This window comes from Limanda limanda, chromosome 2 (assembly GCF_963576545.1).
Source record: "Limanda limanda chromosome 2, fLimLim1.1, whole genome shotgun sequence".
NCBI lineage: Eukaryota > Metazoa > Chordata > Actinopteri > Pleuronectiformes > Pleuronectidae > Limanda > Limanda limanda.
The window spans coordinates 12,315,636-12,331,145 of record NC_083637.1 but is presented as its reverse complement, the minus strand read 5'-3'; the positions used below and the strand labels follow the sequence as shown (position 1 = coordinate 12,331,145).

Genomic DNA, 15,510 nt, shown 5'->3' with positions numbered 1-15,510 from the left:
GAACATACGTCCGTGTGTGTATGTGTGATGTACTTGGGCAGTGTGCAGATTGGAGGTTTGGACTGTATGATCTCCTTATTGGTCAGCTCCTTCTCCATGTCTCCTCCAGCCAGACACCACAGATGGTAAACCTCGTCTATGGCCCGCTCTGACAGGTAGTCGTCATCGTCATCTAACAGCAGACACACAAAACAGTAAACACCTCCCCACAAACACAGGAGGCGCTGTAACATGTAACAGCTGCAGAATGATTTTCCTTTTCTGATGCTGTTAAATGTTCGGAAGGATTGACATACAGTGTGTTTCACAGGTTATAGAATGGAACAAATAAAATGATGTAGGAATAAGAGCAAAACGATCGAATCAAAAACTAAAACGGTTATTTGAGGTAACCAAAACATCTTCAATATCAAAGACAGAAGATATGTTTTACTTCTGTCTGCCACTGTAACTAATACTGGCATTATAGTTATAGCTGCTTCAAGATAATCCAGTTTTAAGGAACTGTATGTCAGAGATGATCACTGGGCATGTTGATGCGCTGTACAGTTGGATGTTTTTGGCACAGACCTTTGCAAAGGTCACTGATGTCGTCTGGGAGCACCAGATGTGCACAGCGGAGGGAGGAGGAGAAGAGGCTGACAGGCTTCTGGAAGGGCGTGTAGAGGCAGGAGACCCCAGCGAACACAGGGTCTACCAGAAGCTCTGCAGGGGTTGGCCTGAAGGATACACAAAGTCTTCATGGTCAAAAATCCAACTATCAGAAAACACCAACTGTGCCTTTCAGGCGTAGCTGTATAAAAACTTGATACGTTTTGATCCTAAATCTTTGTCACAGTTTCAGCCAATAACTTGAATCTTTTTGTTTTGGTATCATTTCACTCGTCGCCTGAATCCTCTCTGACGCACATGCTGCAGAGACAAGACTACTTTGTAACGTGCGTGACCAAAGTGTTTTGGAAACTCAACGGCCAATCTCCTCTGACAGGATATGATGTGCACCACAGAGTGTATTTACCTTTTGGATGGAAGAAAGGTCAGGCATTTCCTTAATAACTCCAGAACGTCCTCAGGCAGCTCCTGCAGAAATGAGGTAATTTGCTACAGTTAAACACAAAATATATAAATAGATGCTACTGTATCTTCCGATAATCTCAAAAATGAAATAAAAAAAGTGTTTCTGCAAAATGAACAGTGGGAGGATTTGCAAGTGTCTGTATATATTATAATAGAGTGCAATTCTGATTTATATAAATTGTGAAAATTGTATTTTTAATAATTATTTGGCGTGATAGAGAGACACAGAAATACTGAGAGACAAATAAGCCTTTAGCTTTAAAGGATCCTTTAGCTTTAACAGACCATGTATATTTATATATAATTTTTTTTACTTACCTTAATTGTATCAAGGCAACCATGTTCCTCGGCAAGGACAGTGACAATGTCGTCCATGCAACCTGAGAATGACACCACCACAGCATAAGCGTAATTGAGCTTAAGAGCATATTGCTCTGTACTTGAAATAATTAAGCCCCCCCCCACTTACCCAAGGTTAGAATGAATTTTAGTCTCTCGCTAATATCAATATTCTGCAGCAGGCGTCTGCCCTGTAACCGGTTCACAGCATTAGACTTTAAGGTGAAATCAATCCATACAGCATTATATGCAAGTTAAAAAAAAAAAAACATTATAAAGGTTGTGTATGAATAAAGTAATTTATGAACGACTCTTACTGCACACAATTCAAAAAGCAACACCCCGAGAGACCAGACATCAGTCTTGGGTCCTGACGGCAGAGGAGCTTCATCCCGAGAATGGTCACTGCGGTGGAAAGAGCCCTGAGCGATCACCTCTGGTGCAAGGTATGATGGGTACCTGAGGTGGAGATCCCGGAGCAGTTTAGAACATCACTTTGTAAGCCTCGGAATAAGACTTATTGTAGATATCTAGTTTCCTCTAGTAATCTAAACTGTGCTCTTCATATCTCTAGCATTAGTTGAAGTATTCTCAGTTAATCCTCAAAACAATCCACACAACACAGCACATTTTCTGTCCAGATGTCCTGTGTTGGAAACAGTGGGGATGTGCGATGTTCTCTCTTTTCAATCTGCAGAAGGATATTACACACAGATACTCGGTAGAACACAAAGGCCTTTGGATCAGGATAAAAGCCCAACGATCGGTTACAGTTCCTCAACCAGGAAACTATTTTGATGCCTTAAAACCTGGTTTCTATGAAAAATGATGGGCAATTATGGTTCAATTTTAAGGCCATTTGCCTTTTTCTTATGATCTGGTGAACATCAAACAGATACCAGTGAACCTTTGACCCTGAACCGGCAGCTGGCATAGCTCAGTCAAACCAGTTGAAGTGTTCCAGAGGAGCAGTAATGAACCATTCTCAGTGATAAATGAGGAGAAGAGAACATACCCAATGGGGAAATCTACATCGGCTCCATGATCAGTCATGTGGTAAAGGCCAAACTTTGCCAGCTTGACATTCCCCTACAAAGAAAAGATCCATCTTAGAATGACGTTGCAGCATTTGGGTGACCGCTCTTTTTCTTTTCAGCTGCAGAGACATTCAGACAAACGTAAAACAGCTCAATTGGACGGAGACGATACCTTGCAGTCCATCAGCACGTTGTGTGCACTGAGGGCCCTGTGCACCATACCGTGTTTGTTCATAAACTCCAGACCTTCAAGGACCTCAAAGGCCATCTGCAGCACCTTCTCTGGGCTAACACAAACAAACACAAACAAACACAAACAAACACAAAGATAAGCGTGTGTAAAAGCTTTTTGAGGGTCAGGTGGATACGAGGTCAGAGTAAAGATACGTAGATATTTACATTTTAACTATTTAGGGATTAGAAACTCAACAAACTGTTGATATACGTTTATGCAAACCTAAGTTCGGCCGTTATAAACAACATGATTTAATCAACAATAGGAGTTTTAATGCTAATTATTCAACAGAAAAAGTTTTTTTTCACATTTACTCTGCTTAACAGTTGAGAGGATTTGTAATGGCAATCTCACCTGACAGTCTTCCGCTGTTTTTGGAAATCGCTTAAACTGCTTTCATAGTGCTCAGCAACAACAATCAGTCGTTCTATAGAACAAGAAGAAGCAACGTAAGTTAGCAAATGCAGTTAGCAACATTTATTGATATTTAGGATGTGTGTTTTTCAAGATACCGTCTAATACTTAATATCCGATTTGTTTTAATATTTATGTAACTTATCTTACCTGTATTGTATATTTAGGCACTAGCCTCATTAAACTTGATATTTCCTTACCTCATTTATATTGGATAAGTTCCGTGAAAGTACACATAGTATTACAAAACTGAAAAATTAACTAATACATAAAGTCATGCCATGGAACAATGTTGTATGCATCATGATTAGAAAAGACAGAAAGTCGTACCATGTTTCCCTCTGGAGATGTCCACATACTGACACAGTCTGGGGTGAGTGACGGTCTTGAGGATCTGAAAGCGTCCCAGGATTTTGATGGAGTTGGGCGTGAGGGGGAGGCCATTGCTCCCACAGACATCATGAGGGAGAGCAGAGGCAAAGAAGGTGAAGGCCCCGAGCTGAGCATCTTTGAGGGGCCTCATCCTGTCACTGGCTTGATGCACTGAGAATGGGAGAGACAATGTATGAGTGATATGTGATAATATAGATGAATTTGAGTGAGAGGAGTATTGGAAACCGCATCAGCTCTCACTTTTTAGCTAAACATAACTATTTGCATATTAGTTCCCATTGCATATTACTTGTATTTGAATACGTATATTACACAGTGATCATATGATTCCATAAGTAAGCCTCTTATTGTGAAATGCACCTGCCACCCACCTGTCTGCAATGATCCTGTAGCAGTGCCCTCTACTCCAGCACATTTAGGTATACCCACAATATTCTGTCTGTAGAGAAAGGTATGTAATGTACATATTCTCCGTATTTTCTTTTTTGTATTGCCTCTTGTTCTCTTGTTTACATGTTGTCTCTATTATAACGGTTGTAATAAGCACATTTTCCCGACATGGGATCGATAAGGTTTATATTATATTATATTATATCATATAAACCGCGGGGTTAGTTAAAGCTTGTAGGTTTGTTGACGTTCCCTGAGATCAAACACAACCATTCGAGAAGGTGTCATATTAACACTGTCGCTGTAATTAAAAAGTGTTTGCATCACATGGTTGAGATGTGCATCAATCTCATGAACAAGCGATAATACTTTATGTTTTAAACCCAGTGGATGAACCCACCCTGAGTCTGTGGTCGAGGGATGAAAACAAATGTCTTATTACACATGACCTCATGTGCATCACCCATGAAAGATGTACTCACGGTCAACAGGAAGTCTGCCAACGCGTCCACAGCATGAGCCTGGAATCTAAAAAACACTCCTCAAGATGTATTCTTTAATGAAATCCTTTCCTGCCTCTGTGAAGGGAAACAGCTGAGTGAACGTGACCCACCTGACGTCACATCAGCGCGACAATGTGCTGCGCGAATGACGATTTTTAAAAATTGATTTAAATGCTTGAATCGGTCGAAAATATACTTCAGCAAAACATTTTTTACAAACGCTGTTTCGGATATATTTTTTAAACCACGTATTCTTTCATTCTTGTTATTACACACAGGCGTTTACAGCTGCATCCTCGCACCGGGCGTTGATTTATAAAACACATGGATAGAGAGCTAAGCAGATGATTCAGGAGGCTGCTTCAACATCCGGAGCGTTTAGAGATCTACTCGCTGGGGTCCTGAAGTAGCTTCTCTCCGACCAGGCTAGCAGCTGTCAACCTCAGCGCCCCTGAAACGTGCTGGGTCTGTAGAGTCCATGTAAGTTCGTTACAAAAATAACTTATGTGTTTTATTTCACTGCTTCAACTAACTTGTATCTTGATCGTTAGCATCGTGTAGCTAGCCCCCTGTAGCTAACGGCTAACCCTGCGATAGCCACATGAGAGTGGCTAGCTCACTTATTATTAACTGATGCAACGAGAGGTAACGATCATTTCTCAGCGTTGAGCCATTGCGTCTCCAGAACACTCGTTTATTTCTAATCCTTTGATCCACTCGATCATTAATATGTAGAACAAGACGATTATTTGAGCTGCTGTGATTCACAAATGACTGAAACTGCAGTAAAATAACAACCCAGTTCGTTATTGAAGAAGAGAAGTAGTGAATGATTTCACTTTCATTATAAGTTCATTTCTAAAATTAGTCAATCAGTTACATAGATTACAATGTCCATATTTTTTTTTATTTTCCAGAAGGCCAAGACCCAAAGGTGTTCAATGTTTTATAATTTGGAACAAGAAAATGACAAATCAAATAAATGATTAATAAATAATCATATTTACATTAACAATTATTGCTGTAACGTTTCTGTCCCCTTAGCTTAACAATTTAACATTTTTGTCTGTTTGCAAAAATAGGATCTTGACTTGACAGATCATTAAAAAATGTATAATTTAACCAGTAACGAGGAGGAAATAAGAGGTGTTATACAGTTATTGTTAATTATTGAGGGAGAGTCGTGGTCCAGAGTCCAAGTTTTCTACTGTGCTCTTGACAATGCGTCATAATTTAACTGATTTGATCAAGTATTCTACCTGTGCAGTTTATAAATCAATAACTGCATGTTGACTCTATCCAAATCAAATCATTAATGGTCTGTTATCGATTTCAATAACAGTGGATAGTCGTATATATATTTTGACCTCCCTGTACATGCCACAGATTTATCCTGTAAAAGGTCAAATCACAGCTCTTTTTAAATAATAAACATGTAGGTCCCTGGGATGCCTTCAGGTGGTGCTGGCAACCTGTGCTCTCTTCTATTATGGTCTGTCCAGGTATGGAACGATCCTCCTCCAGTATAATGGTAAAATGGGGATGGTTAATGGAAGACGGAAACACTTGTCTCCTGGTCCGGCTACTGACAACTCCACACCATTTCAGAGAAAGCCGTTGGCTCAACGTGACAGATTCACTGATTTAATTCAAACTACATGTGGTAGCTGTGCAGCATTATCTAAAATTGATGGAAACGCAAAATGGACAAAAACCATCCTGGCTTTTTTATTTTTAGATTGATTAGAATGCAAATAGTCAGATGTGGTGTTCTACTTGCAAACCAGAGGGTGAATCTAATCAAATGTTGGAATTCCTACGCAGTGAAGACAGATATATTAACAGCCTGACAGTCCAACTCTTATATAATATTGTTAACACATTTCCATCTGAAATCCAAAGCTGCAATGGCCTCTCAGTGTCATTATGCCACGGTCCATAACCCGGCCCGAGGACCCATTTTTAGAGGTTATCCAAATGAGATCAGCCCTTTTGTGGCTGATGTTGTTACTCCACCACTGGTCCTGTTTAAATCAATTCAGTTTCTCAAAAAACAATGCTTTGATCCCCGATTTTATCAACTCCAGCTCTTTTGTGTTTCTAATTTCCTCATCCCCCAACATTTTGTTTTCATCTCGGGCCAGCTGTTGTTTTCCAGCGCCTCCCTGCTATATGTGTTAGAAGTTTTTTTTTTCTCCATGCCTCGGCCTGTACAAATATTTCTTTTCCTCTTTCTTTGAGAGAGCGATTTGCCAAGTTCGGTAGATAAAGGAACATAATCCGGAACCCAAACTGGTGTCCAGCTGTATTTTGGGCGACTGGCTTAAGAGTGGCGGATCCCTTTTGAACTCTATTTCCAAAATGTATTACATAATGTGATTCTAGTATGATTTAAAGGACAAAACTCTCTGAATGCCACTTGGAATTTGGAGAGATTTTGGAATGACCAAGTTGACCTGGAACTTGTTACAGATTTTATGAGGTTTTCCAACACTAACATTTTGCATCAAACCATTTAATTTGACAATTTGGAATCAAGATTTGCGGATTTACTGTCATTTTTATGAATGTTGATTATGTTTCTACATGCCTTGTGGACAGAGGTCAGATTGTGTCACTTCATTAGCCAAAATAACTGTAGAGAAAAATAACATCAACACATAGTTGAAAACAAACTGGGGCTACATGTCACAGAAAACCTATCAAAAGAGAAGGGCACTCAGAGGGCACATACCTCCATCAAGGCAAACGCCCTATCTTGCCAGGTTAATGAAAGTGTAAAAGAAAAGTTCTGGAACTGCCTGTTAATCTGAGAAATGTGTAAGAAAAACAAACAAAGTGACAACATAACCTCTTTATCAGAGGTAAATACACTTGCTTTGTCATACAAATTGCAATTAGGCCTCCACAAGTCCTTATTTGTTATTTAAAAATAAACAGTATTCAAGATTGAGACACGACATTATATCATGGACTGTCACGCAAAAGTAGAAAACCCATGTACAAAGCAATGCAATCCTATAGAACACCCCTGCAACACATACCACCTTAGTGCCAATTTCAGTGTTGGGTTTTTGTTGAGACTGTCAGACAGAGGTTGTCTCTGCTCTGTGGTCATTTTAGAGGCTGTAGTTTGTGGTGAGGTTGTACTGGAATGCAAACCTTGTAACTCCAAACATGTATCTTTTGTAGATGTCCAGCATGGTACTTGAAAACACCATCTAGTTTTATATTGCTACAAAGTGTCACACGAGTTAATTATACAAAATAACAAGGAATACAGGGACTCAACAGTATTCATGACCCCATAGTTGTATGTATCACAAAAAATATGCAAGTTACTCTATTTAGAAATCTCTACAGTCATTTCAGTCTTATTTTCTACTTATTTTTTATAGAGTTTTGATGGTTGGTACTTTCTATTGCGTTTTAGGTTCCTGGCTCGCTCCTTGGTCAACATGTCGAGTCACAATCCTCTGTTGAAGCTGGAGCAGCGAGCAGCTGAGGCCGACCAGATCATCGAGTACCTCAAACAGCAAGTCCAGTTCCTGAAGGAGAAAACAAGTGAGAGGGCACACCGCAAATTAACACCCATACACAGCAACTCTGTCAGCAAGTAAAAGGCCTGCTGTAAAAGCGCTATATAAATGCAGCCCATTTACATAAAGTTCCCAGTTCATTTTGTCTAGACAGGCTATACAAGTGAAATACCAGTGTGACCACTAACAAGTAAATGAAACCTGAGTATACAAGTTATATAAAACTCCTCTGTAGTTCACAAATTAGTCTGACGTAAATTAAGGTTCAAATCAGCCAAATCTAGTTTCCTATTGATTTATTATAAATGCTGAATTTGGATTTATATATTTATTTTACAGAATTTAAAGTATCCTGTTCAACGGTAATTCTGCGTAATTGTAATAAACATTGAATGTAGGCCATATTTTAGTTGCAAAAAACCCAAAGCTATATCCTTGAATTTCCATCTCCATTATCCCATATCCTTCCCCACTTTAAATAGTACCCCCTGCACAAATTGAGCACATGCATTATATAAAGAAATTGTAAATAAAAAACTATACCAGTTCAGAAATTCATGGCTGTTATTAAGCCCACTCACAATATTGATTTTAGCAGCCAATTTATGTTAGTCAGTAATGTATTAGCACTAGCGAAGCCGTTTTTTAAAATGTCCCACGGGAAGATGAAATGGAATCCCTGTGCTGTTTAAACAAGAATTTCCCTCGTTGCAGTCGCCCAGGCCAGTGTCAGGGAAGAGAAGAAACTGATGGTGGAGAATGCGAAACTGAAGAATGACATCCAGGCGCTGAAAAAACAGTTGCTGGAAAAAGAGAAGAGGAGAGGGGGTAGGTTTGAGTTTGGTTCCCAGCAGGCTCTTCCAGAGCAAATCAAATGTTTGTTTCTTTAAAGAAAGACCTTGATGTCGTTATCCGTTTTATATCAAGTTATATCACAATGAGTGTCCCCGACTTAGCAACATTTGATATCCGTTGTTGCTCATTAGAGCCCTGTTTGGTTTGTACTATCAATGATAACATCTTGTGCATTCTCGCTTCAGCTCATCATAACCAGATCTCCTCTGTTTTCATTATAAGCAACTTTAGAGCCTCGAGATTCCTTGAGTGTCTGTGACATACATTGACATCCGAGGGCAAACGGCTCGGTTCGCACACATTAACACACATTTAATGTTTTCCAGAAAGACACTGCAGGAATAAAAGGGGATTTGAAGGAATAAACAAATTTTAAACTCATCATGTTGGTGTTGGAACACTGCAGGAATGTGTTCCATTTCACTCAGTGCTTACTTGTTCCATGTATTGTATCTGATTGTGATGTTTATTTTGGGCGGTTTCTTTTACTGTTGACATAAAATAGCTCCATTAAAACAAGGAATGTGAAACTTTCTGAAAGACATTTAAAATGACTTTATTTGTTTTTGAGGTGAAAAGAACAAACCGTGCAATGTTACTATAATGGTGCCAATCGAAGACTTTCAACTTAACAACTGTTCGGCTCCCAAGAAAAAAATTATAAGTTCGGTATCAAATTGACTTCAAACCATTTTTAAGTCAAAATTATTAAACTCTGTTGAATCCAACAGTGACTCATTTAAATCAAAAATATTGTGCAGATAATGCATTTTTAAATCAAAAAAATGTTGGTTCCTCTTTTGTTTACCTATGTTTTACTCATGAAGTTGTGTTTTGCAACATAAGTGCAAAGGCGCCTGGACAAGTATAAGCTACGTATTTGTTCTCTTATTCCCTCTGCTTGGGTCCCAACCATTTACTGAGGGAAAAACACACTGTCGTGTTTACACACTCACTTTAAATAAATAGTGTTTTGCTGAAACCTCTAAAGATTCCAGTTAGGCCCAGTTTAAATTTGGGAAATTAGATAAAATGATCTAAGAATATTTCACTTACTTTAAGTATCATTATGTGATATTACTGTGTTTATGCTTTTATTCCTTAAATGTAAAAATCCTTGACAGGAAACTAAAAAGTGGAGTGTCAAGAGTTTCAGAGGTTATTGCCTATAATTCCAAGGTAAACCGGAAAGGTCCTTATCTCATGTCCTAACATAGAATTAAAAGTATTATGGTGGTGGTGGTGCGCCTGCAGACCGATGTTTGTCAGACACGGGCACAAGGTTTTGTGGGAACTCAAAACATCAGGCGCCTTAAATGAAGGGTTAGTTTTTTTCAGGGGCGTTATTGTAGGACATTGTTCCCTGCCCTATGGCTCCATTTCCTTGTTGCCATCAGCCGGGACACTGTCATTTTCCCATCAAAACTGTTTGCACCAGGAGAGCGGTCCTCCCACTTTGAGTGTAAATAAAGCTCCCTCTGTATCATTTCACTGTTTTATGTTGACGCAAGCAGCTCCGTGCGTGAAAAGGCACAACCAGGCCCTAGTGTGCTTTCTATACTAAATTATTTTTACTTCCCAGCACTGCATGCTTTTGTGTATGTGACATTAGGGAAAGGAAGTGTGTGCAGAGGATAACAGTCATCAGATATACTTGAGTCTCTGATTGCAATCCACTATTTACCACTTTTTCACATTAACATCACTGATACTTCCTTCCTGTAGTGCTAGACGTGGCTATGACATCAGATGAACCCACAGTGGAGTGCAGTTCGAAGCCCACCCCTCCCAAACCCTCTGCTCCCGTACCCTCGGCCTCGCCTGCTGCTGCTCAGAGCCCCTCTCCCAAAGACGAGGGTAAAAAGAAGAAGCCAGAGAAAAAAGGTAATGTCTCAGTGAAAGGATTAACATGTTTCTGAGCATCTTTTGAAGTTTTCACATCTAAACCCTTTTATATTGGCTTAAGTCCAGAATTTTATATTTTGACTTGATATTTAGCAAGTTACTTTGTCATGTGTTTCATTTTCAGTTTGTTCACAGGACCATATTAAATGTATGAAATTGACTCATCTCTTGCCTCTGAAGGATTTGCTTAACCTTATTCTTCAACAATAGTATTCATATTTTCATAAACTTAAGGTTCTGCGATCCAGTGTTTCTCTATTTGCATTCTCAATATCCGGTGGCAACACATGTAAGGCAGCAATGTGCTGCTCTTACTGGATCCAAGATCTCTGGGCATCACTGGAATATTTATTGTCCAATTCGAGAATGATTTATTGTTGGTTGTTTTTTCAATGTGTATTGTAATTTTCAAGTCCAAAACAAGAAAACTTCTTCCTGAAGATTTCAATTAATCGCAAGTAAATCACACAGATATATAGTTCTGTTTTGGCAATATGCAATGTGGACTTATTAGGAGAGCTGTCTGGCATAGACAGGGAATAATTAGTCCTGGATTTGTTTATGGGTCTCATCCTTTAGAAAGAGGTAGCAGAGAGCTTGACAAATTCACTGGCATTTCTTGCATCCAGATGTTGGAGAGCTGTTATTGAAAGAGATATATCCCTCTTGACGTGTCGAGTTTTGTCTTCCTTTATCACACCGTGTTCTCACCTCATTCAAACTGCCATCACTTGTTAAGTGAACAAACCCATGTGGAACCCTGGTGGAGCTGTGATATTTTTATTTTGAATATCAAAGGCAAGGTTTGGACTTTATGTTCTTCAGAGTTGGTGAAGAGTCAGAGGAATGATTAAAGACTGTGTGATCTTTTGACCAGGGCAGTCCACTGGAATCAATGTGTGCTATAAAACCTGGCGAGTCACTTTATCTCTTTGGGAGGAAACATCTGTTATTCTGTTATGTCACTGTATCACTTTCAGTCAAAAGTGAATATGGGTATTGTCATTCAAATCAAGGTATTTGTTGCCCGCATTTCTATTGCTTACATTTTTGGGGATTTACTCGTGGATCACATGAAACACATGCCACCCCGGGGCCTGTCATTGGTGAGCTTTGTTTTCATTTATGGAAGGAAATGAAATCAGATTCCAGACAGATGCCCGGTATTGTTTCAAGTATAATTTGTTTTTTATAAACCCTTGGAAAGACATCAGCTGGCCGAAACATAGCCACTGCTTTCCAGCAAACATTTCCTATAATATCATGCACATTTAGTGCAATAGCATGAAAACTCACACAGATGCCTCTCTTCAGCAAACCTTTCCGTAATACGTGATGGATGGCTTCTGTCTTCACGTTCGGGGCCAGACGTGCACAACACCCAACCAAATTGTCATACTAAACTCATTGTTATAGACCAAATAAAAAACAGGAAATGTAAAGTCATGAAGTATGAAATTTATTATTTAGGATTAGGGCTTATTGACATTGAAAGTATGTTTGTTATTACATGCTGTTTGTTTGATTCCAGGCGGGGAGAAAGCTGAGAAAAAGCAGGCAGCTCCGAGCCAAGAGGACGCCAAGGTGGACGTGTCTCGACTGGACCTGCGTATTGGGCGTATAGTGGAGGCGCAGAAGCATCCAGATGCTGACAGTCTCTACGTGGAGCAGGTTGATGTGGGAGAGGCATCACCCAGAACAGTGGTCAGCGGCCTGGTCAAGCACATACCCCTGGACCAGGTACAATTTTAGATATGCGTATTAGAAGTTAGAATAATAAACTTTGTGTTGCAGACATGGAATTCAGTAGCCAAACCTAATAAGGTGCTCTACAGTTAAAAAGGTAGAGTTATTGCTTCCATTTGTGTGTTTCTTTCAGTCCACTACACTACACTTACAGAGGTCATAAATCTCAAATCAAATTCCCGTTTCACTCTCTTGTTTACTGTATCATTTATATGAGCAATCATCTATATATGTCAACCAAACAGGAGTCAGTTTTATGGCTGTACTTTTGAATGTCAATAAACAAAAGGAACCATTCAGTAATTCTAGTCTGAGACAGGCTAATCAGACAATAACTGTTTGGACAAATGTCTACAGTACACCTGACTTATTGCTCCAGTCCAACAGTCCATTTTGTTGTCGGATTTGTTTAGTTTTTCTTCTGTTCAGCCAAATTGGGTACTAAGTAAATTGGGGGTAATTTGTTTTTCTTCTCTATTGTGTAAGGCATATGGGCTGTAAAGCCGTCGTTAATCTTCTGTCCCCCATGCAGATGCAAAACCGCATGGCAGTCCTGCTCTGTAACCTGAAGCCAGCCAAGATGAGGGGAGTGGTGTCCCAGGCGATGGTCATGTGCGCCAGCTCGCCAGACAAGGTTGAAATCCTTGATCCTCCGAGTGGAGCAGCACCAGGGGACAGAGTGACTTTCCAGGGCTTCCCAGGTACGGCATGATTACTGTTCCCTCAAACAGATTTATTATCAGTGTTGGTGTTAAATTACAAAATCAGACACGAGTAATGCCTCATCACCACAGGATGATTGTCGGCATTGTGTTGAGACCACTGAGAGAATTCTCGGCCTCGTTTCCACAAAATAACTTCTGTCTTCTGGAAATGAAGGGTGTCGTTGAACCTTCCCGGTGCCAGAAACAACACGCAACACCAATCATGATGAGTTCTCGGACCCCAATGAAAGCTCTCATTAGAAGACTCCTCAGTTCTTGTTTGGTGGTGGCTTAATGGCCTGTGACTGCTGATTTGACAGTCTAATCAGCGTTCTTTGCTGGGAATGTAGCCTGCATTTTTTATAGGCAGCCATAAAGATAAGTATTCTAATTGCCCTGTTAAGTTCAACTTATGTAAAGTGAGAGATCCCTATTCTCTTTCAATGTACACATCAACTCGACTGTAAGCGAGTCAAGGTGCTTCCTCTACACCACCAAGAATCCAGTGATTCTAAAAGTTTTCCAAGCTGAATAGGAGAAGAAAATGGTTCTTCTTAATCCAACATTCTTCAGAGAACAATAACAAGTTTGCATGTTCCCTTTTGAAAAGTGAAGATAGGGTACAATTAGGGTTGATTTGTGGTCCAAGTACCAACAGCCCACCTGTATCAGCCAATGCTTTCCCTCCTGCTGTGCACATGTCCCAGCTGTTCGATAAATGAGGAATCTATTTGACATGAAACAATTTTAAGGACGCAACATTAAAAAGAGTCGTAATCAAACAATTCCATGAAAAAAAGCTTCAATACAGAACACAGAGACCGGATCGCTTGATGTTTCGCAAACCGTGTTGAAGTCACGTTTGTTTACAGCATAACACCTGGGCTGTTTTTTATAATTCATGTCGCCATGTAATGGAAAATAAGACGAGAGAAGTTTGTCTTTTTTGTTTTGTTTCCTGGTTTCTCTCTTTTCTCCCACCAAGGCTTTGTAGTACAGATTCTGTTACAGACAATCCTATGCTGGTGGGAGAATTATATGGTTGTAATTGCCTCCATTTCCCTGATCAATGACACAAACAACTTCTGCTTGAGCTTAAGAATGTGCGCAAGCTGCTCATCAAAACCTCTTTCACGCTTCTGATCAAAACTGATTGTTGCCACTCTTAAGTTGTAAACCGGCAGAAATCACGGGCCTGGGAAATGAAACACATTTTTGTCGTCATGGTTGAGTTGAGAGGAAAAAGTTGACACTAGACAGAAGCCAGCGAAATCAAAAACAAAGGCTCTGTGAAATGAGAACGTCCCCTAATTGTTTTCTGTGGACGCATGGTGTGATTCTGAGATGTTCGGTTTAGATGTTTTGAATTACAGCGAGGAACAAATGTGGTTTTAGAAAGCTTGTGCTATAACAAAGACTAATCACAATTAATGTAGGATGAATACTATTAGGAAATGCCCTGTAATGTCTTGTTTCAGATTATGCTTAATGTAAAAAACTGAAAAATGAAACTCATTGGTCATTGTGTTTTAACTATATACTGTATATAAAGATGGGCGACATGACAGCTTCCCAAAAGTGAAGCCAAGGTGCTCGATCACCACCTGGTGCCTACCTGCAGTATAGGTCATTAAGCTCACCTCTACCATGTTAGTAGATGAGACATGGACCAAACTAAAATGTTGAATTGTAAAATTTTCTCAAAGATGGTTTCTGTCGCGACTTTGCTAACACGCCTCCATCTTTCAATCGCTACTGCCCAGACTTTGGCTCTAAATGATTGCAAGGTGGCAGCGTTTGTGGCTGGTATATTTTTTAAGTGGAGACATGTCGTCCACCTTACACACAGTCTATGATCTTAGCATCCATGGATTCAAACAGTGTGTTAGTACGTGATACAAGACATGACATGCCACAAATAGTTCATATAACATCAGAACTGGATCCATGCATGTGTGATGGATGATCAGCAGAGTCTCTTCATATATATCAATCTGACGTCTTGATTGCAGGTGAACCGGACAAAGAGCTGAACCCTAAAAAGAAGGTGTGGGAGCAGGTTCAGCCAGACCTAAAAACAGACGGCCAGTGTGTTGCAACCTACAAAGGAGCTGCCTTTGAAGTCGCTGGCAAGGGAGTGTGCAAAGCCCAAACCATGAGCAACAGTGGAATAAAATAAAATAACAGAGCTGCCTGAAATAACTCCGTATTTACTTGGCAATCATGGTCAGCGATGGCGATGATGGTGATGAATGGAAGTAAATGCTTTGAAGATGTTCAATAAAGGGATTTAAGCAGATGTTTCAATTGTGTCCCTTTAAGAATCTGTCCAATTTACCTCTAAAATATCCAGTCATGGTCTATAAAATGTAG

The 15,510-nt window shown here is 39.8% G+C and overlaps 2 protein-coding genes across 3 annotated transcripts in view; one reads left to right on the top strand and one right to left on the bottom strand.

Annotated features, from left to right (window-relative positions):
• The window catches only part of tbck (TBC1 domain containing kinase), a 38,264-nt gene extending 33,776 nt beyond the window's left edge, over positions 1-4,488 (bottom strand). The window contains exons 1-11 of the mRNA XM_061086541.1: positions 4,368-4,488; positions 3,433-3,645; positions 3,043-3,115; positions 2,626-2,740; positions 2,432-2,505; positions 1,734-1,875; positions 1,547-1,607; positions 1,396-1,457; positions 1,019-1,080; positions 571-719; positions 34-172 (exon numbers count right to left, since the gene is read on the bottom strand). Coding sequence (XP_060942524.1) covers positions 34-172; positions 571-719; positions 1,019-1,080; positions 1,396-1,457; positions 1,547-1,607; positions 1,734-1,875; positions 2,432-2,505; positions 2,626-2,740; positions 3,043-3,115; positions 3,433-3,625 — 1,070 coding nt within the window. The 5' untranslated portion in view covers positions 3,626-3,645; positions 4,368-4,488. The remainder of the gene's footprint in view (positions 1-33; positions 173-570; positions 720-1,018; positions 1,081-1,395; positions 1,458-1,546; positions 1,608-1,733; positions 1,876-2,431; positions 2,506-2,625; positions 2,741-3,042; positions 3,116-3,432; positions 3,646-4,367) is intronic.
• Positions 4,489-4,792: 304 nt separating this feature from the next.
• On the top strand, positions 4,793-15,436 carry aimp1a (aminoacyl tRNA synthetase complex interacting multifunctional protein 1a). 2 transcript variants are annotated; one of them, XM_061094309.1, is made up of 7 exons: positions 4,793-4,868; positions 7,822-7,952; positions 8,642-8,755; positions 10,508-10,666; positions 12,219-12,427; positions 12,966-13,134; positions 15,150-15,436. In XM_061094309.1, coding segments are annotated over exons 1-7 (951 nt in total). In that variant the 5' UTR covers positions 4,793-4,866; the 3' UTR covers positions 15,317-15,436. The 2 variants fall into 2 exon arrangements, with proteins under 2 accessions (XP_060950292.1, XP_060950299.1); XM_061094316.1 differs by lacking the exon at positions 8,642-8,755.
• The last annotated feature ends 74 nt before the right edge of the window (positions 15,437-15,510 follow it).

Bases quoted from the DNA above. Each gene is read 5' to 3' on its own strand.
- aimp1a (XM_061094309.1), top strand. The intron at 7,953-8,641 runs GTGAGAGGGCAC...CCCTCGTTGCAG, and splicing joins GTTCCTGAAGGAGAAAACAA to TCGCCCAGGCCAGTGTCAGG. The intron at 10,667-12,218 runs GTAATGTCTCAG...GTTTGATTCCAG, and splicing joins GAAGAAGCCAGAGAAAAAAG to GCGGGGAGAAAGCTGAGAAA.